We start from the raw sequence: 23356 nt of genomic DNA on the forward strand, positions 1-23356 counted from the left end.
TGGATGGAAATATCGACTCAATTTAAAAAAATCGAGTCGATAGATAGGTAAATATTTTATAAATCTGGCAAGATATTCAAGTGTTCCGTTAATGGGGGTTGGGGGGGGGGCGCAATTGGACTGTTCACTCTACATCAACTTTCCTCCAGGAAGATAAAACAAGTGGGAAATTGCTCTTGTATTGTATAGAGTATAGTTATTTTTGCTAATAAATAAGCAATATGCTTGCGAAAGGTTATTTTGCACATCATTTCCTTCTATCATGTGTAATTCATTGTTTATTTCATTTTATTAAATTGAAGATTTCCTTTTCCCAAATTTTGTTAGATTTTCAATTTAGTTGAATGTTATTAGCATCATTATTCTTATTATCCCTTTTCTTCTGTACAAACGATCGTCTTTTGTACAGGGAAATTCATGAAAAATTCAAAATTTTCAGCAATCATCATCAAAATCAAATCAACCAATATAGCTATCGTAATCATCTTTTAAGTTTGACTTAATGGCATGAAAACAAAGATTTTAAGCTATGATTGAATTTATTTGGAGCATGATATTCGAAGATATCCCCGGAATTCTGATTTTCAAAAAATACAAAATTTTTGAAAATTTTCGAATAAATCGAAATAACGATTATTGCTATCGCCTTCATCTTCGAACTAGGTTAACTGGACATCAATTTTTTAAGCCGTCATTCAATCAATTCAGAACATTTTTTTAGATATCATGGGACAACCGATTTTTGAAAAACTTCAAAAATTAAAAAAACTAATCGATGAATTAAATTTTAATTAATGGCAATCGATACGGTTCAACAATACCTACATTTGAAAAAAAGATTCAATTCCATCCATTCATTTGCGAGCAATGGAAGAAAAACTTTACCACACACACACATATATACATAACACAAGAAATCCAAAACTTAAATTTGAGCAATTACAATACTTCCATTCGGAAGCAAAAATTGGCAAAATCACCACTTACTTCGCGAAGCCCAAAGTGTTCCATTCCTCAACTCCCGAAGATATCTAAGCGAGTGTCTCTTGCACTCCCCCTCCGGAAGTGTCGGAGAAGAGGCAAACAGCACCGGAAGTAGCGGAAGATTCAGAAACCAAGGCACTTGAAACTCCCCATTTCCCCCCAAATCCTCCGAAATTAAAATCCTCGGGGTAACACTTTTACTGGACTCATTATCAGCATCAAATCCCTCAGCTATTTTCGACACCAATTGGTCAACACAGCCGCTGGCATTTCTTTTGCAATAGTCCTCAATAAAATCTCCACTCGCGCATAAACATAAAAATAAAATTGCAACAGGAGCCGGTATAAATGCCCTGCAGTTCATTTTTCAGGAATTCCTGGCACAAGTATTATCACCATAAAATTAAATTTTCATTTATTTATACACATTAACCGGTGTTCGGTGTATCGTTACCCCTTTCGCACTGAGTCCACCGTACTCGGGACATCTGACTTAAGTAGATGTGCCTATGTTAACAGCGAGAAGGAGGAAAAAAAAGAACGTCCTCAACCTTTGATCTAGCCGTACTACTAAGTCTCATCGATTCCATTCCCAAACTATTTCGTCGATTCTAATCACTACCCTCGATAACAAAAATATGCCGAAAGTAGTGTGAATCTCATAGATAAAAATGTCCCATCGATAACTTTTAAGCGTCTATGATAGGCTCACTTGATCAACACTAACAAGAATGAATCGGAGAAAAAATAACACGTGCGAGTGTAATGAACTGGTCGAGCTAACTTGTTGTAATGCCGAAACCAAGTGAGTGCCATTCGTTGCTGACTACCTATACTTTGGAATGCATTTCACTGTGCCGGTAAACGGGGAATAGGGAGAATTAAATTGTCTGTTTCGCAAAAATTAACACCGGGAATTTGACGACTGTCGTAAATTGTTTTTTTTTTCGTTTCTTCACTTTTGGGTCTATTGTTAGGGAGGAGGATAAATAGGTAGTCATTTTGTGATTAATAATTTTTTATTATCTTGCTGTACAGGCAGTGGACATGAGTCATTCTGTTTTGAATAAATGTTTTATTCATTGGGGAATTGAAAATAAAATTTACGGAGAATTTTTTATTGGCGCCTTGTCATTGTCCGCGCCAATTTCAAGGAGTTAATAACTTTGGGAATTGCGGTGGCACTTGCCGGTGTAGGGGAGGGTGTGCCTGTACCGCTCAGCGGGTAATACCGCTCACCCGATTTTCTCCACAACCATCAACTTGAAAATTTCTTCCTGTTCCTGATCATGAAGAATTTGATGATACGATGTGATTGTCGGAAAAATTCCACTTTATTTACCACTTTAAATATGAAAAAATACGTACAGAAGTTTTGAGGTCTGTAAAGACCTCAAAGTGCACAATTTGTGGACTTTTAATTAAGGTTTTTGATAGTTTCAAACGCTGAATTCTCATATTAAACTATGGTTATTCGATTCGTGGTACTTTCGTGCGTAATTTGAGACCAATTCGAACTCAAAACTCCACTCATGTCAATAATTATCAACAATTTTGTTGACGCCGAGCGGAGCCGGTAATACCGCTCATAGGATCGGCCACGTAGTTGCTCGACAGCACTCGAGTACAGGTTAGTTTGCGGCGCGAGCGATACACGCAAAACTCTATGAGCGGCATTGGAATCGTGCCGAGCGGTATTACCCGATGGCGGGTAGTACCGCTCAATAGGCTCTCGTTTATTTTCAATCAATTTTGTGGATTCTAAGGAGAATTAGGCGTCTACACTTCGAGAATAACGAGTTCAATAGTTAAAGAAGTCTCACAATAGTTATTTTCATCACAAGGTCCACAATGGTATTTTACACAACAAGTGAGGTAAGTCGGACTTTACACGCGAGTGCGGCGAAGTAGTTTAGAAACAGAACGATTGTAAATAATTTTAGCAATTTGATAGAATTATTTAAAATTGTCTGTTTCGCAAAAAATAACACCGGGAATTTGACGACACTTGCCGGTGCAATCAATGGAAACTAAAGATAAATTCTACCCTGTGGACCCGATTAATATCTTTTTCCAACTCAAAAAAAAGTCATTGGAAATTACTGGAAATCACTAATAAAAGTATTGGAAATCAATTAAATCAGTAATCATGGAAATCATTTTAAAAATCATTGTGTCACTCAAAATCGTGGTTACAGACCCCTTGAGCAATTTCCGTTGTTTCTTCTCGTCCATTTTGGGTTGAGGTTCTGGGGGCGAGAAGAACCAGTGGGCAAGGAGTTTAGAACAATTGTAACTAATTTTAGCAATTTGATAAAATTATTTACAATTGTCGGTTTCGCACAAATTAATACTGGGAATTCAACGATTGTCGTGAATTTCTTTTTTTCTTTTCTTCTATTTTGGATCTATTGTTAAGGAGGAGGATAAATAAGCAGTCATTTTCTGATGAATAATTTTTTAATGATCTTGCTGTACAGTCAGTGGAGATGAGTCATTCTGTTTTATATGAATGTTTTATCCATTGAGAAATTGAAGAAAAATTTACGGGAAATTTTTTATTGGCGCCTTGCCATTTTCCGCTCCAATTTCCGTTGCTTCTTCTCGTCCATTTCGGGTTGGGGTTCTGGGGACGAGAAGAACCAGGGGGCAAGGATTTTAGTCCACAGCATGTAGAAACCTCGAAGTGGTGCCTAAATACAAAACAGAACAACTGTAAATAATTTTATCAATTTGTGCCTCAGAGTGTCATTAAAATCACTCTGTTTTAAGATTTCCTAATTTTGCTTGGAAATTATGAAAAGTGGGCTGAAACGGAACAATACGAAGCTTAACGACAATGTGTGTATGTGGGTGCCCATCTGGTGATTCAATTTTTAGAAAATGGAAAAATTAATGGACTAAAACTATATCAATATTTTTTTTACTAGCCAACGAGATTAGTCTCTACCATATTTTTTTTCGCCTTTTCCGACTTTAGGATTAGATTAAGTTAATTTGATTCATTCTTATTCTTGATATATATATATATATATATATTTTTTTTTTTTTGACAGCTGTAAAACTGCACCTTTTGCGGCCCTACCGACGAATAACCCCATCAAATATCTTCGAATAATGAAAGAATACCCATCAATTCGATTTCTATCCTTGCCTTTTGATAGAATGATGAATGTAATGAATGGCATTGAATAGCAAAAATCACGAATCGGAGACTAAAAATTTTTGAAAAAGAGATAATCGGCTAGAAAATGGAAAATTATTATTTTTTTAAATTTTTGTCGGTGGAAACTTAAAATGACTGTTTTTCGTTCAAATATGGGAAGCATATGAATATTTTCAAGATTAATGATCACATTTTAACGAGAAGAAATGGAAAAATGCAAAAAAAGTGGGCTTGAAGAAAAAAAAATAGTTTTTCACCGTCTCCGGAAAGTTTTAAAATCGATGTATTTTTTCGAATAATAAAAGAATACAAAAAAGGACATAAATTTTATTTCTATCCTTGTGTTTCGATAGAATAAATAAAATGACTGACAAAAATTAAGAATTAGAAATTAAAAATTTTATGTGATTATTATGATGTAATAATATTCAATACTTTTTATTGCTAGTTCTACACGTATAAAAAAAATTTAATGGAATAACTTTGTGAATTCGCTAGACAATTCTTTTGGGTTTCTATTGAACCCTCTATTAGTTTTTGGCTGATTTTATTGAAATATTCAATAGAAAATATTCCATAGAAAAAGTCAACAGCATTGGTTTTTTTGTTTGATTTTCTCGATGAAAAGAAACGGAAAATAGAATGAAAAAAAACGTGAAAAATTTGAGCCGAGTAAATTCTATAGAAAATATCTCAATAAAATAAGTTGTATAGAAAAATCTAATTCTGTTTACTTTCTCTATAGAATATTTTCTCGTGAGCATTTCAATAGAATCGAGCAACGAAGCCCACAGAAAATTCAAAAGAAATCCGCTAGAAATGTCTAGCGAATTCGTTTTTCTATTAAATTTTTTCGTGCGTATAGTTCTCTGAAACTTCATCAATAGGGTGAGATAAGTCGACTCAAGGAAACATGAATCGCACAGCAAAGACCAATGTCTGAATTTTACACACCTTTGGTAGACATTTTTCAGACACTAAAAAACGTCTGAATAAAATGAAAATTTGTCTGCAATTTGTTTGAATTTGCCTAAGCATCTTAATTCATGTTTGGAATTTAGACAAATTATCATTTTATTCAGAAGTTTTTTAGTGTCTGCAAAATGTCTACAAAAGGTGTATGAAGTTCAGACATTCGTTTTTGCTGTGCGACTGAGTAAACTTGATTAATTTGATAGACAATTGTGAACCACTTTTTCTTGCACTTACCAATGTCCACAACCACCAGAAATAATTCGATATGAGAGACAATACTTGACATCCTGCTGTGAGAATTATAAGGTCCTTAACGTGCCTATGAATTTCAGAAAGGTAGTGATAAAAACAGGGGGATATTTAATATCGACAGATAAGGAGAACCTCTTTAGAAAAATTTCAATTACAATATGGGAAAAAGAGCGGAGTCTGCCGATTATGAAAGATTCGAATGTGGAGTTGAATTTACTGAGTAAAATTTATGGGAATTTCTGGAAAAACTTCATATAAATATGCTGTAAGAAATTTAACCCTGGTCTGGTCACCATACGCAATCCTGCAACTTTGGTGACCTTCGCGCGGACTCGCCGCCGTGTTCTTTAGGCTCCAGTGTTGCCAAATTCACTACACACTCCCCGGGTTTCGGTAAGTCGGTAAGTATAAATGATTTTCTTTTATCAATTTTTTTCGCTACTGTGTATTTGTTTTTTTTACTGACATGGAATACCAGGATTTTCCATTCATTGACTTGAAATTTGATTTTCACACACATAATATAGTGACGAAAAAAAATGTGAGCATTTTTGAAAACTCAAATTTTTCAATTTTGTTTTGCTCAGAATTAGTAGAGACAATTATATTTTAGTGCGAGGCAAATTGAAGGCCATGGCATACCAATAAACTACAATGTAAATTTTTTCGATCATTCATTTTGCAAAAGTGCCATACTAATCATCAAAAAAGTTGAAAACAAATTGTACTTCATTGGTGTGTCATGGCCTTCAACTTGCTCTATACTAAAACATAATCGTCTCTACCAATTCTGAGGAAAAAAATCGAAGAAATCTAAAAATTGGAATTTTCCAAAGAGCTCATATATTTTTTCTCGTCAGAACTTTTTTTTATTCTCAGAGAAATTCGACTGGAATCTAGCATGTTTTGTACTCCGTAATACTGAAATCCACTGTTAATGAAAACCAGAAACTTTATTTTCTCTGTGAGTACAGTAGAGGCTTCGCATAAGATACCTCTCTATAAGATACCTCGCGCTCCGTGCGCTCGAGGCCTACCCCCACTCTCGGCACTTTTATCGCCTCCCGAATGTTTATGTTCCGTGGGCTTTTTATAAGATACCTACGGCCCCGGTCATTTTTCAACGGGAAGAGAGTAGTTATAAGGATCAAATGGTGTTAAAGGTCCCGGTAGCTTAGTGAAGTTATCATGAGGGTCTAATCACCTTAAGGGGGGGTCACACCACTTTTTTCAAGTAATGGAAATAAGCATCGGTCTTTTTTTCACTTTTCCCATAGAAAAATAGTAATTTTTCGTCTGTAATTATTCTCGAATCCACCAACAATCCTCCAACATCAGCTGCCATTCTATCACGCGGGATTATGTTTAGAGAGAAAAGGGAACGCGGGCGATACAAATTCAAAATATTAAACAAATATAAATTGATTAGTTATTGATATTCATTCAGTAATAATGAAAATTTCATTGAATTCGGGTGCAACAAGCGAGGTATCTTATTTGAAACCCGCTGATCATTATTGTTCTCCTCTCTATGGGCGTAGTGGGGATATAGGGGTTCCCAGAATTCCACTCTCTTACTGTCCCTAAGGTATCTTATACGAAGCCTCTACTGTATTCCAAAGTCTTTCTCTCCATATATTTCGACCAAAAATCCCGCATAAGTCTAAAATACCAAGGTCACGAGGTACTCACTCGGCAATTCCGCCCTCCATGTTGAGATCAACTCCGGAATCCAGTAATTGTCCAGATTCACCGAACTTCGGCCGCGCCATGTATGCCATAAATTGATAACTAGCTACGTACGTTACAGCGGTAAGAACAGTTAATGACTGAAAGAAAAACATTGATTATTAGAATTAATGATTAATAACTGTGATAACTTACCCTCTCGTTTCTCTGTCGGACATGAAATGTTAACCAGTCAACCCATTGCTTCCACATACAAAAAATTTCATAGAAAACCCTAGCCCAACGACCTGGCGCAGTGGGTAAGGTCGTTGCCTCACGTGCGTGAAAATGTAACCATCGAACAAAAATCATTCCTCATCAAATCATATTCCCGAAAAGAAGATTCAGCTACTGCAGCTATAAGAGCATTTCATTCTAAGTATGGCACACACACTGGAGTGTCTGATTCGAGTCTCAAACGGTAAATAAAGGGAATGAACCAACTAACCAAAAAAATTTGTTTTCTTCTTTTGTTGAAAATTGACGCATTTTTCGACCAATTATGGGTATTTTCAGGATAATTAGGAAATTTGATCAGTACGGTACACTAGACGATAGAAGGCAGGAGCATCCTGGTCCTTCACGTACTGTAACTACGGATGAAGTGGTCCGCACAACTGAAGAACATTTCAAAAAATATCCAAATGATACTCTTCGAGAGGCTTCTCAAACCTTGAAAGTCTCAAAAACTTCACTTCACCGCATCTTGAAAGTGTTTTTAAACTTCCATGCTTACAAAATTTCTGTACATCAAGTTTTAAGTGAGGAGGCGATGGTTTTTGGGGGACTGAGTCACCTCACGTTACTGAAACCAAGTCCTCACACCCGAAAAAAGTCACTGCATGGGCGGCAATTACAATAAAAGGTATTTTCCTTGAATTTATTGAGAGTCCGACAATCAGTGCTGATATTTACTGTGAGTTTTTGAAGAAGAACTTCTTTCCTTGGGCACGAAAAAATCAGTTAGTCAAGAATTTCTACTTTATGCAAGATGGTGCCGCCCTACACAGGACTGCTGGAGTATTTGAAATACTTTTTTCCGTTTACGGCACTCGTGCGTTAGGCTTAGATTACCCTAAGTATGCCCATGGGAGCATGGAATGACCGCCTTACAGTCCGGAAGTAAATCCCTGCGATTTTTACCTATGGGGTTTTCTCAAGGACAAGTGCTATGAGAAGCATCCGATGACGGTGGGAGAGCTGCAAGACGCAATTAGGGATGCCATCCGAGGTGTTGATACAAACACAATACAGCGCATCTATACCAGTTTCGAACGCAGGATAGAGTTCTGTAGTATAAGTCATGGCGGACACTTGAAAGGAATTGTACNAGGACAAGTGCTATGAGAAGCATCCGATGACGGTGGGAGAGCTGCAAGACGCAATTAGGGATGCCATCCGAGGTGTTGATACAAACACAATACAGCGCATCTATACCAGTTTCGAACGCAGGATAGAGTTCTGTAGTATAAGTCATGGCGGACACTTGGAAGGAATTGTATTGTAATTTGCCGAATGTTCCTTGTACAATAAAAAAAGAACAATTATTTATATTTTACTGTATCCAAGTAATTTGCAATTTACTTTGGTCACATGCTATGGGACACCTTGTAGTATTCAAACCGCTTGACCACTGCCCGAGTCGAAATTTACCAGGTCTCCCAACGTAGTTTCAAGATACACTGGTGGGTTTAGGACGTTGAAAGTACGTTGTCCAGAGTACAGGCTCAAATGCACCGATTCAACCTACTTTCGACGTAAATACCGTCTCTTTTTTCCAGATTGTACGTTGAAATTAGGTTGAAACTAAACGTATCCCCAACGTTCCTCCACCGTACATTCTTTCCTTCCTTCTTCCCCCTGCCCTCTTCACATTACCGTCACCGCTAAAAGAAGTTAAAATGTTACATCACTTACATTTATTTCTGTCATTCCGGCTGAATTTACATGAGCTGAAAATTCCCGTCTCAGATGTGTCGAACAATATTTTTTGACAGCGATGTTACGTTCAAGCGAGTGGCCGAACTGGGTGTTTTCGTTTACAAAAAATAACCGAAAAGTCTTTTCGTTTACAAGTAAAAGTGAAGGCCAGCACGGAAAAGAACTTTTCTAGCGCATATGATTGCAACCCTCGCCTTCGGTCCGGGCTGCAATCTCATATTATCCAGAAAAGTTTTAGGCCTTAAGTCAAAATCCACTATAATCTAATGATGCAACGTTGATTTAAAATGAAAGAACAAAACAATCAGAGGGATCAAGCGGAAGGGATGTCCGGCGTAGCCAAAAGGGTCAAGCATTCTTATACAATTTGAATTTCTCTTTATTAGCAACTTTCTTTAATTAATTTTACATCATATTAATTTTCAATTGCATTTATTAAATTTGTCAGTTTACACTCACCTTAAACTAATTTGCTGGCCAGCAATGCTTACTCTATGCAATAAATTTCTATCTTACCTACTATTATTCTACCTAACACCTAAGTAACCTTCTCTTGGTTACTATCGCCAGAGGACGAGGTCCAGAAGGTCGTCCAACACACTGATGCTTCGGACGCCCCAGAGAGACACCAGAAGGCCCATAAGTGAAGACAACTGGACGAGAGTCAGTGTGTGGCTTCCGAGAAGGCACCACGACTGTCTCAGTGGTTCTCCTGGACGACCTGTGGAGATCGTAAGCAAGCCTTTTCTTCCGCCTGAGAAAGCGTCTGGCGGTGGCCCTCAGTCGAGGGTCACCTCGGCAGACATTATGCCATCCCCGGGATACTCGAGCTGCCTTCACCAGCGATTGAGGATCAAGCTGCCTGAAAATAGACTGTACCACTTCTACTGGTAGATTTGCAATTGGATCCATGTTGGGTTTGCCAACACCGAGGAGGCGCATGAGCTTTCCAAAGAATTCCATGTTGCTACTACTGGAGGAAGTTGCAGAATGACAGCCGTTGGTAGAGTGCCCCGGTTTATACCTGTNCCCCCCCCCTTCCACCTGCCCCCCACTCCCTGTAGTGTACCGACCACTCAGGGGCCTTCGAGGACGACCAATAGAATTTTATCATCACCGAATGATTGATTTTTTACTGACAATGGATTCTTACTATTGGGAGTGAATGACGGAAACTGTTATCAAGGCAACAGGAAAATGTATAGAGTTCCCTAAAACTCTTGATCAAAATTTCAAAATATTTGAAGATAGGCTAACAGAAAAAGCGAGAAATTCTGCGTTGAAAGCTCCGCTTCGCTTTTTGGCTCAGGGCAATATTTAATCATTTATTAATTGATGACATTAAAAAATTTAATGAATTCTAAACATTTTTTTGAGTTACCGTGGGACAATTTATTTTCGGCCAAAACTTTTTCTCCGAATTCCCATAAGAGCCCATGTTAAAATGCATTTTTTAGAAAAATTCCTGTGTTCCACCCATTCTCCTAGGCTATCTGGGATTTTGGATAGGGGTTTTGAAAAAATCAAAGAATGTATTTAAAAAAATCAACAATTTCTTGACTTTTTTTTACTCCACGTGACCACGCCATAAATACCTTAAGTCTAAATTCAAAAAAATTTCAATGGAAAACCACTTGACTTGCTTCGAGAAGTGGCTTTAGTGTTGTGAATAAATTGCCCCTCATCTTTCGGACAGGTACAAAATCTTTCGATGAAAGGTTTTTTTTCTCAGTGTGAGATATTTTTTTCTTCTCAGTTTTCGAGCCGTGAGTTTTTTGACACAAGTGAAGATGTACTGCTCGAAAAACTTTTTTTTGTCAGTGTGTAAATCAAAATCCGGACTGATGAAGAAGTATGTTTACAGGCATACTACTTGAAATAGATGGAAAATCTACCAAAACAAAGTCTAGAACTACTTGAAACAGTATTTTTCAGTTTTGGATTTTTATTTTTTCGTTGTAATTCTACTGAACCATTAAACTTCACTACCATTTTTCCACCCAATCAATCCTACACGTACAAAAACTTTCTATTAGTTTTTGGCCGATTCTACTGAAAGGTTTAGTAGAAAATATTCAATAGAGAAAATCAATTCAATTAGATTTTTCGATATAACTTATTTTCTTTGAATATTTTTTGTAGAATTTCTTCTCCTTAAATTTTCCAAGTATTTTTCATTCCATTTTTGCTATAGAAAATATTTCAATAGAATAAGTTGTATAGAAAAGTTGAATGCTTTCAACTTTCACATTTGTCGACAACCGACATCGAAGGCGGAGTGGGCCAGACGCAAGTCTCGCCCGAGTGCGAAAGGTTGTGAGTTCGATTCCCAGTGGAACCAAAATTTTTTAACGGGAGGCTCCGGCGAGCGGGAGGTTGCTAATAGAGTTACCACCTGTACCGGCATGGGTTTCCTGTGGTTTCCTGTGCTACTCCTATGTTCTACAGGAGTGCGAATGCGGTACAGTATAGAATCCACAGCCACATACATAGGGTGGGGTAGAGTGTCGAAATGAGATCTGAAAAAGGGGACTCAAAAAGGCCGTAGCAAAAAACATTCCTCGATGATTTCTTGTTCACGTTGACAAGTTGTGACACGCGAAGTGTGTCCACAATGTGTGGAACGTCCCTTTTTCACAAATTGTGATGAAAAATATGGTTCGATACTCATGTGGGAATAGTATATTTCAAGACGAGTGCCATGGGGTTTTTTCATAAAAAACCCCATGGCACTCATCAATCCACGCCATAAATACCACTATACTTCTTCTACTATTTCTTCTTCCACTATTTCTTTGGTATACTAGTACCATGGGGTTTTTTCGTAAAAAATCCCATGGCACTAGTCGTGAACGATATTTTTCCGTAGTGATTTTCACTATTACGAGTTCGGGGAAAGACTGATACCAATCCCCGGACAAGGAAAAGTGAAGAGCAGTACGGAAAAAGTGTTTTTTGGCTCGTGGCATTATATCACTTACTTTCGGCTCGTGCTATAGGGGAGGGTGTCCCTGTACCGTTCAGCGGGTAATACCGCTCACCCGATTTTCTCCACAACCATCAACTTGAAAATTTCTCTCTGTTTCTGATCATAAAGAATTTGATGATAGGATGTGATGGCCGGAAAAATTTCACTTTATTTACCTCTTTAAATATGAAAAACCACGTAACGAAGTTTTGAGGTCTTTACAGTGCAAAATTTGCAGACAATTTGTTTTTGATAGTTTCAAACGCTGAATTCTCATATTAAACTGTGGTTATTCAATTCGTGGTACTTTCACGCGTAATTCGAGACCAATTCGAACTCAAAACTCCACTCATATAAATAATTATCAACAATTTTGTTGACGCCGAGCGGAGCGGGTAATACCGTTCATAGTATCGGCCACGTAGTTGCTCGACAGCACTCGAGTACAGGTTAGGTTGCGGCGCGAGCGATACACGCAAAACCTTATGAGCGGCATTGGAATCGTGCCGAGCGGTATTACCCTATGGCGGGTAGTACCGCTCAATAGGGTCTCTCTTTTATTTTCAATCAATTTTGTGGATTCTAAGGAGAATTAGGCGTCTACACTTCGAGAATAACGAGTTCGATAGTTAAAGAAGTCTCACAAATACGTTTTTTATACTCAAGTTGAAATATAAAATATAAAACTGGCATTTCCCGTTCGGTGGGCGGTACAGACACACCCTCCCCTAAACCTCCCACACTGATAGAAAGAATTAGTTATTGTTAACGAATGGATTTGGTTGGAGACGGAGGTCTATTCGGTCTCACCAAATGCTCATTCGTTAACAGTTAACAAATGCACATTTGAGAAGTTTTCATCGATTCGATTTTCACTTTTCAAGTAAACCATTCGTTAACTATTAATGAATATTCATTTGGTCATATTCGTCTCTACCATTCGTTAATATATTTCGAATCTCGTTTAGAATAAATGAATCAGTCTGTCAGTGCATGATCCAAAAAACACTTTTTCGCACTCGTATCGAAATATACTATAAAATTTCTACTGATTTCCGATGATTTTCCGAAGTCATTAGAAATCACTGCCGTAAATGGAAATTACCTGATTTCCAGTAATTTCTGGTGATTTCTTCCTTAATTTCCAGTTGAGTGGTTCAGTGATTTCCCAAGTGACCAGCTCCTGGTCATCATATGCAGCCCTGCTACTTTGGTGGCCTCCGCGTGATTTCAACCACGTACAATGGTTGTTGCAATATACTACATTTTACGATAAAAAAACACCCAATGAGCGGAAAAAAGTTTCCGGCGCACTTAAGAAATACAATGAAAGGTAGCAATACTCGTAAACACGTCAAAAAATGTTGCAATAGATGAAACGTGACTATATGTACCGATCTATGACTACAAACAAATGAAGGAAATCGGAAAAAAACAAGAACAATAAAATGATTGAAACATCATGTTCGCACAATTCAACTGCAAAAAATTTCATTCAGAAAATCAGATTACTAATAAAATTAATGAAAGAGTATATTAGTTTCATTCTTACTGGTAGAGCATTTTTGTGAATGTTTCAGATTTTTTCTCTTACATTCCTATAAAAATTGCCAGAAAAGGACTCCCCATTGCGGATTACGAGAATGGTTTCATAATTTCTACTGAATATTTCTCTCCGTGCACCTAGTGCTTCAAAGGGTACGGATTCTCTAAACAAAAATATTATTTTATCCCGATAACACGAAAATAAATTATAACACATTTACTTGGATTGCATTTATTATTTTAAATTTCCCAGTTATCACACATCATCCGTTGTTGACCAAATTTATTTTTAAACCAATATTCAGGGAAAGGTAAAAAATTTTAACGTCAGGGTAATATTCGTTGTCAACGTTGGAGCAATGTTGGCTGCCAACGTTGGGAATGAATCATTGAATTCTATTTCAAATAAATCGTTATAGAAATTCCATTTGAAAGCAAATTGCTTATTTATTAGCAAAAATAGATTGACTATGTTGTAACAAAACCAAATTCCCACTTGTTTAATTTATTTTTATTTTTTTTATTTTTTCTATTTCATTGGTTTTATCGAAGTAATTCTCGATTTGAAACTCCTCCTCTAGCCTCCCTCCCCTCCTTTCTTTTTCCTCTCATTGTTATCTGCGGTATCATGGCCGTCTTACTCTTAGCTGTGCCCCATTCGAGCTAGGACTGCACGGGAAACCATGTAAAACCCCAGTGGCACAGCCGGTCGATTGTGCAGTGCCCTAATATATCCATCTGTCACACTCTGACTAGATGGAGACACTAGGCCGCTACACCGTACCTACCGCCCGCAATTTTTGTGCGAGCGAGGTGTTCCTAAGCGGTCACCCATCCAAGTACTAACCCAGCTCAACGCTGCTTAGCTGGATGTCCGCCGGAGCAACACCTCACCCACCTAACCATTACAGTCGGTCTTGTTTAATTTATTTTTCCTATTACACCCAGTGACCCAACTGGATTTCATTCACATTTATATCACGAGAATGATCGCGCGCTTGAGCGCGCGTGTTAAGGGGTAACGGAACCGACCACAAAAAGAGGTTTACCAAAAACAAGTTTTCTTGGATTCTATGCAATGAGAATCAATGAAACTTTTTCCCCATATTGAAAGTAGCGGAACGCATCGCTCTGTTCTCATACTTTTCTTATTTATGCAAAAAAAAATTGCAAATTATTTAACGGCAAGGACCAGGGCAAGGCCGACACCATTTTATTTGTAGGAATTTGCCAAGTCATGGTAGAAAAACCGATTTTTTTGTAGATTTTTCTTAGCCGATGGCTATTTTCATGAGAAGAGAGCGATCGAGTGAGGTCCAAGACAGAGATTTTGAGTGCAAAAACGTATTTTTGTTGCGTAATTTTCGTAAAAACTTGTTTATGATCATTGGGTGGTATCCAGGAGATAACATGTCCTTTACAGGGCACCAATTGTAAGAGGGAAGTATTTTTACGAGTCAAAAGATAGAATGTAGAATGTTTCCATACCATTATTATTTATTTGTATCCATTTATTTATATTTTACGGGCTTTTGTACTTTTCACGTACAAAATCAAAAAAACCACGGAAACCTGCAATACCGATAGGGGGGACCCCTAACCTCTACGTGCGACGGGTTCCGTTACCCCTTAAAGACAAATCGTGACACGAAAACCGAAAGCCGACCGAAGTCAAACACGTGCGGGCGGATCCGAATGTTCGACCAATGAAATTCGAGGAATGAGCATTACGCTACAGCTTACGGCGTATGTTCTTTTTAGAATACGATCCTACTTTAAGGATTTTATATCGAGTTTATATATTTTTGTTTTCTGTTCAATATTGCTTCTTATTAAATCCAGCGCGACTATTGTGGCATTAATTACAAAGTTTATTGAGTAACAATCCGTCGCTAATGAAGAGACAGAACAGATTTTGTAAAGAATTTCCTAGAATGTGTAAATAACGTCTCGAATCTTATCTTCAATTCGCAAAAGATAAATATCATAATGCGATTTTTAAACACGACCCTGAAACATTGTCTTTTATTACTCCGAATTCAGCCCGTCATTAAGAATTTCGACAACCTAGAAAAAATTGGTACAAGGATACTAGCAATAGTGCAGATCACTTCATTTGAATATTACGAAGGTTCCATGTGTTGATTCGAAAGATACGAAAATCGCGGAATTGAATATTCATGAATGTCATATCAATATTTCTCCAAAATGACGGATTTCGTACTGGTTCCAGCCATTGCAGGATATTCATGCAATTTTCGGTATACATATGAAAAAATTCCATATGAAAACCAAATTCGCCAGAAAATTCTGTTGGAATTCCCTAGAAATTCTATTGGGATTCTATTAAAATTGTAAAGAATTCTCGTTGAAATTCTATTTGTTTTTTGCATCGATTCTATGAGATATTTACTAGGAAAATGTCAACAGATTTCGATTTTTCTATATGAATATTCTTTGGGAATTTTTTCTATAAGAATACTTGGGCATGAATTTTCTGAGGTGTTTTTCACTCGGAGCCCTGCAATGCAAAACAAAACAAAATATAGCAGAAAAAACTTGGAAAATCCGTTAGTTTTAAGGATTTTTAGAAAATCCTTAGTTTTAATTGAAGAAATCTTCAAGAGAAAAATTCAAACAGAAAAATCAAAATCCATTAACTTTTTCTTATCAAATATCTAATAGAATCTGCGGAAAAAAAAAGAATTTTAACGAGAATTCTCTAGAATTTTAATAGAATCCCCATAGAATCCCCAGCGAATTGGCAATAGAATTGCCAATGGAATTTTCTAACGAATTCGCGAACCGAATTCAGTTTTCTATTGAATTTTTTCATAGCTGTAATCACACAGAAAAAAAGTTTTATTTTTCTTTTAATAAATCCCAAAAAATTATAATGTAAGACCTACTGATTATTTTTCTGTCTAATAGACGTAATAACATGGAATGCCCCATAGATATTTCAATATAATGAATTCTTATAGAGCTTCAATAGAAATTCAACAGAATTTCCCAGCAAGAGCAATTTTTCGATCAACTTTTTCCTCCGCTGAAAGCGGGAGGACGCGTATATTTGGCTGATTAGAGATATGCCTAACTGACACCTGAGTATCTTTGAATTTCTTTCCAAATTAATTCCTTCTGATAGTTTATGTTCTCGAGACGCAATTATACCACATCATTTCCGAGTCTCCCACACGAAGAATGCTTGGGAGAGAAACAGAATCGAGCAGATTATTCAAAAGTACACTCAGCCTTGAAGAAATCACTCGTCTTCACTCAAGTGTTTTCTTCCTAAAATCCCTTCCATCAGCCTTGATCGGCCGAGAGATTTTAGAATTTTTTATTCTGTCGTGTGATTACTGCAATCGCTTCAATGATACTCATATATCCTTGAATTCTCCGTAATACTAAACGTCATTATTATCTTAAGAATTATCTTAACTTCTTCCGCATTTGTTTCTCACAAAATTTCCCTCAGCATGCGGATGGAAATTATTCATTTCTATCCTTCATTAAACTGACAATACTTCTTTGAAGATCAAACTATCCTACACTGTTTGTAGAAGCCACGACTTCGCTTAAATAACATTAGAAGCCACGTTGAAGTCTAAATAACACGGCGGCACATTTCCACAGGGTTCATTAAGATTTCAATGTTTTCTGAGGGTTTAATATCAAGATTCAAATTCAGACTTACCACGTTTAAATGATAAAATCATTGGAAAATGTCCGGAAACTTAGGGTCAAATTGGGTTCGAATGAAAGTTCTCATGTTCGAATAGAAAAGTAGAAAAACGTTATCACCGGAGAAAAAAATAGCCGAAGTTCTTGGATATCTTTAAGGATGTATTACACCCTTTTCGCCAAAATTCACGTTTTTTAAAATTTTTCTGGCAAATTGTTGATCGGATTGACGTGAAAAAATATACCGTTTTTGCGTTTTATCATTACTTAATGACTCACGAAACTTCATGATCGTGCAATCATTTTCCTGCGTTTTTTCTAAAACTTTTCGGAAATTCACAAAACTTTAGAAAAAATGCAGAAAAATGATTCCACTACCATGAAACTTTGTGAGTCAGTCAATAATGATAAAACGCAAAAACAATATACACACAGAAAAACCTAAACGTAAATTACGTTTTGCTAAATATAAATTACGTTTTGATAAACGTAATTTACGCTTAACGTCAATATGATGTCTGGTGGCTTTTTTCCGTCATGAAAATCGGAATTTAGGCTTTAAAAAATAGTTATTTTCATCACAAGGTCCACAAAGTATTTTCTGACTAATGTGATTATAGGCCTCGCCTTCGGTTCGGCCAATAAAGCCACATTCGTCAGAAAATACTTTGTGGACCTTGTGATGAATGCAATTTTTCGTCAGAAGACCCGTAAACTCGCCTCGCTCGGTTAGATCGCGGTTTACCGGGCCTTGTGACGAAAACGTATTTTACGGTCGAAATAAAAATGTAAATTACGCCTAAACAAAGCGTATTTTACGTTCATCAAAACGTAAATTATGCCTAAACGAAGCGTATTTTACTTTTATCAAAACGTAAATTACGCCTAAACAAACCGTATTTTACGTTTAGCAAAACGTAAATTATGCCTACACTGGTAAAAAAAAATTAAATTTCATGGACAGTTGACTATCAATTTTCAGGACAGTGACACTGAATGCGATTTAGGGGAAAAAAATCATGAAATTACAGGTTTCACTGAAAATTCAGTAAAATTACAGAATTTTAAGGGGCATAAAGACGAGTATTCCTTAATTTATTTCTTCAATCTAATAAGAATATTCATTGTTAAGGGGAGACCACTATGATGAGTTTTAAAAGTCGCGGGCTATTGGACTGAGATTTCTCATACATTGAAGATATAGACTTGTTTATTGTTCGTTTCCCCCGCAAACGCTTAAAATGTTGAAAATAGTCCAGGGCCTCCAATGTTTGAGCTACAGAGGTTTCTTTTTTCACAAAATTTTTGAAAAAATATGTACAATAACAACTACGAATTAGTTTTTTTAAATTGAACTCCTACACGGCTAATTTCATTATTATTTTAATAAAAAAATTGCACCATTCATGTAGAATAGCGTGAAAAATATTTCTGAAAGAATCAAGAATATATTTTTAATATTTTAAGGATAATTTTTCTGCCTATTTTACATGAATGGCGCAAATTTTTATAGTAAACAAAACGGAATTAGCTGTGTAGGAGTCGAATTTCAAAAAACTAATTCGTAATTGCTATTGTACACATTTTTTCGAAAATTTTGAAAAAACCTCTGTCGGTCAACAATTGGAGGCCCTGGACTATTTTCAACATTTTAAGCATCTGCGGGGCAAACGAACAATAAACAATTAGTTTTTTTGCACTAATTATTCGTCTTAAGACATGTATAATCGATCTTCAATGCATGAGAAATCCCACTCTAATATCCCACGACTTTTAAAAATCATAATAGTATCCCCTTAAATTGCATCAAATTTCCAGTTGTTTTCCCCCTAAATCGCATTCAGTGTCACATCCTGAAAATTCAAGATTATATTTACCATAATTTTCTGGTTTTCTATTCATTTTTAGGAAAAATGGAACGGAAATTTACAGTGCTTTATTTTTCCACGAGATTCTGAATTTTCAATGACAAGATTTCCTGAAATTTCAGTGGAATTGAAACACGATAAAAATTTCCAGAATTTGGCACGGAAAATTGAGACAACATTTTTTAACAGTGTAAACAAAGCGTCTTTTACGTTTATCGAAACGTAAATTACGTTTATCAAAAATACGAAAAAATCATGGTAATTTACGGCAACTTTGAGCGTAATTTACGACTACAAGATCGTAAATTACGTCTATGTGATTGTATTTTACGACGGTTTTGAGTGTAATTTACGATTTATAATCATTGTAATTTACGATTTCGCAATCGTAAATTACGCTCATAATCATCGCAAATTAAGTTTATGTAATCGTAATTTACGGCGATTTTGAGCGTAATTTACGCTTTAACTTCAAACGTAAAATACGTTTTCGAAAGCGTAAAATACGACTTCATAAACGTAATTTACGTTTAGGTTTTTCTGTGCGTATTATTTCGTGTCAATCCGATCAATAATTTGCCAGAGAAATGAAAAAAATGCGAATTTTGGCCGAAAGGGCGTAGTACATCCTGAACCGCTCACGTACGGCGTCGATACCATGCATCGACCCATAAGCTTGTCCTATCGGCCGGGGTCAATGCATGATAGCGACCCTTTTCATCAACAGTAAAAAATTATTTTCTCGAATTCTAAGAGACATATTGACATTTGGGAAAGATATTTGGAAAGTCAATGGAATTGTCTCTGCAGTGGACTATTTTTTTCTCTATGAACAAAAGTTGTAGATGAAGATTTTACATCGAACCGATTCAATCGTATTAAATCATCTCGTTTATCGACAAACTTTTCCCCAAAAATTTTGAAATGTTTACTGAAAATACTTTAATGATCCTTCTATCGAATGGCAGAAGTTAAATTTCGATTTATTGAATAATTTATTTGTTATAAATAAATTTAGCGTGTTCGAAGACTTCGGTAACCAATTGTCGGCAGACATCGAAATTGGTGTAAAAAATTAGGAAATTATGGAATAAAAAAAAGTTCTTAGGGAGTTTATTTCAAAGTTCAATGCCGTCAATGCATTTTATTTCAATTTTTTTCGTTCAACTGTTTTCAAGTTATCGCTCATTGAATAACGGAGTTGACGCGCCGTAAGTCTCCCGTTGGGACAAGCCGCGTTATATGGACGCCGTATGTGAGGGGTTGAACCTAGACTAGTCACCCTATGAGAGAAACCCCGCATCGTTTTTCTTTAATTACAATCGACTGGCTAACCGGAAACATTCAAAAAAATTTGACTTTGTCAATTGAAGTGTCTAAAAAATATTATAATTTTTATAACAACATATTTCCCAAAATTCCTAAAGAAAATAAATTATTTCGGACAGATGGATTATTTTTTCTCACGTTAAAGTAGCTCTATCCTTAGGAGGTTATATTTCAATTCAAAGATTTTTAAAGACTACAACAAATCGCCTAAAAACCTGTGTGATTCGGAATCGTAATTTTTTTCCTCATTTAATTGTCGTTCAAGCTTTTATAAATGAAAATGTTGAAAATTCATTATTTAACACAGGGGCTTATGTGAAAAACGCTAAATTTGACACAGCTCCGATTAAAACAAAGATTAAAATCTTATTTTTTTTCCTAAAAACGATAAAAAAAATAATAAAAAATATTGGCACCTGTTAGATAACGATTTATCGTTTTTTTTTATTATTAACAATTTTCAACCAGAATCACGGGAGACTGTGAGCAGGAGTAAACGTGGCAATGACGGCTCGGTCAGCTGTCACTTGGCGGGACCTCTCTCACCTCTCTGACCAGTCACATTATCCTACAGTGGTGCCACTAATTTTTCCAAGCTAGTCAATTGAAAATCTATTTATTCATACTTTTATTGAAAACTAATAACGAAATAATTCTTATGCTTATGTTCTTTATAAATTATTTTAATAATTTAGACATCAAAAAAATTATTTTTAGAATCTTTTTTTTTTCAAAAGCACTCAACGAGTCCAGCCGTAGGGGTAGAGCTACTTTAAATGAAATTGCCCATGACGCGACGTTGCCGGAACCTCATTAAACGCGCCCGGGTAGTGTAGAGTGAATTCGGCAACGCTAAAGCCTAAATAACCCGGCGGCGAATCCCCGCGGAGGTGACCAAGTCGCAGGGTTGGGTTTGGTGAGCAGACTAGGGTTAAAGCAGTATGAATACACTCCAAGTGCAACAAGGCAAGATAAATTTGAAAAGTCAAAAAAAGTTATTCATCACTGATAGAAAATTAATTAATTAAATTATTGCTGACAGAAAATTGTTTTTACAAAAGGAAAGTCAAAACGAAAGTCAAATTTTGTCTGTTAAAATTTTGTTATTGTTGATAAATAATTTCATTCCAAACGGGGGGGAACTCTTGCAACATTTCTGGCTTGACTAAAAGACATTGCAAGCTAATTATCGCCCACAGAACGTACGAAGTTTCAAACATGAGCAATTGCTCTGCTTTGAAAAAACGAAACATTTCATAAAGTGAAGTTAATCATGAAAAATCCCTTCTCAAAGAGTACTATTTTTTTTAATCGTTATTTTACATCGCTTCGACCCAGCTGGGGTATACTGCGATGATGATCAAGACTTTAAATGGTTAGATGTCACCATTCTACCTGGCCGAGTTTTGAACTCGGAATCTTTCGTATGCGAGGCAACGAACTTACTGCGCCAAACCACCGGGCTGTAAGATTACTGTTACATCTCCATTATTATTTTATTTAAGAATTCTTTGAGTACCGGATAACTAATACGAAAAACGACTCTCCCTTTGTTCCCAAAAAACGCACATTTTAGTGTACAATAATGAATAGATTGTGGTAGAAATTAAATTTCTCGCTTGCATAGAAAATAACAAATTTTTCAAACAACTAAATCCATTTTTGTGATACAAATTTGATATCTCACAATTTTCAAATGTTGAAAAATGTTTTGAATGTTTCATTCGTCTCATTTTCAACTTGCGATTTTTGTGGTTCAAACAAGACTTTTTTTCCAGAAAACAATTTTTGCCAGTGCCATCTAAAATTTAACAGGACTTCGGCAATTTGTCGACATACTGTTTGCTGGGTTAAGAACATCTGTTTTCGGCTCTGAATGTAAAATGATTAATTTTTTTTTATCGTTATTTTACATCGCTTTAAATGGTTAGATCGCACCATTCTACCCGGCCGGGATTTGAACTTGGAATCTTTCGCATGTGAGGCAACGAACTTAAATGAACGATGAATGATTAATTTGATTTTGACTTACTATTGTCAATGTTGTGAACGAGAAAAATACAAGCATAGTAACGAGATAAACTCCGCAGGCAATGAAGACCATGTTCCTATAAAAATTCAAAGTGGAAACATTCTCCTCGAGAATTTGTTTGGCTCCTCTCGTCGCCACTTTTGTGCTCTTTGTTGGCGGCTGAAAGGAAAAAGTAAAAATAAATAAATAAATTCGTAATAAATAGAGGCGAAATGAGACGATCAGAGTCCAAATTTTTTTAAGGTTAGTCACTCAAACGTAAGGATGATTTAAACCGTGACGAATGCACCAGGAATATCACGTCAAATTTCATCATTCACCGAGACTGACATTCGAGTTTTTATTCAAAATTGACACAATAACGAATTTGTGAATTGGAGCGGATGAATGACAGTTTGGAGCGAGGAATGAGTGTCAACAACTTACAGCCATTTTCGTGCAGGTGGTTGCCGGTGGGGGGTGGTGAGAGTCAACAGGTGATAATTAACACTAGTAATGATGATTTTGTAGAATCAATCATTCATGTTACCACTTTTTTCATCCACGTGGATGATTACGAGACGCGGCGGGATTGACACCAATTGACACGAAGTGCGGGTTTGGTTGGGATGTCAGGAATGTTGATAACTTTATCGGTAATGCCATTCTCTACTTCATCGTTGGACGTAGGGGTGGTTGGGGTTAACTGGACACTTGACTTTTTTTAAAATGTTAATGACGGGTTGAAATGTTGATAAAATTTAATAAGTTTTTTTCATTGCAAAGAACAATTCTTTCCCTTTGTGATGAGCCTTAACTGAGCTCAATTCATAAATTTCTTTTTCAGTTATGAGTAATTAAAACAAAAGTCTAGTGTCCATTTTACCCCACTCTCCCCTACA

At 36.3% G+C, this 23356-nt stretch overlaps 2 protein-coding genes across 2 annotated transcripts in view; both read right to left on the reverse strand.

Annotated features, from left to right (window-relative positions):
* Positions 1-1760, reverse strand: part of LOC107043976 (nose resistant to fluoxetine protein 6) — a 36278-nt gene extending 34518 nt beyond the window's left edge. Inside the window, exon 1 of the mRNA XM_015265704.2 lies at positions 988-1760. Within this exon, the coding sequence (XP_015121190.1) occupies positions 988-1348 (361 nt within the window). The 5' untranslated portion in view covers positions 1349-1760. The remainder of the gene's footprint in view (positions 1-987) is intronic.
* Positions 1761-3430: 1670 nt separating this feature from the next.
* Positions 3431-23077, reverse strand: LOC107043981 (transmembrane protein 208). The gene is made up of 5 exons (XM_015265709.1): positions 22902-23077; positions 22476-22634; positions 7070-7206; positions 5360-5444; positions 3431-3677 (listed from the first exon to the last, which is right to left on the reverse strand). Exons 1-5 carry the CDS (start codon positions 22905-22907, stop codon positions 3543-3545), a joined length of 522 nt encoding a protein of 173 aa, XP_015121195.1. The 5' UTR covers positions 22908-23077; the 3' UTR covers positions 3431-3542.
* Positions 23078-23356: the final 279 nt, after the last annotated feature.

This window comes from Diachasma alloeum, unplaced genomic scaffold, assembly GCF_001412515.2.
Source record: "Diachasma alloeum isolate Michigan unplaced genomic scaffold, Dall2.0 Dall_scaffold_00651, whole genome shotgun sequence".
Classification (NCBI taxonomy): domain Eukaryota; kingdom Metazoa; phylum Arthropoda; class Insecta; order Hymenoptera; family Braconidae; genus Diachasma; species Diachasma alloeum.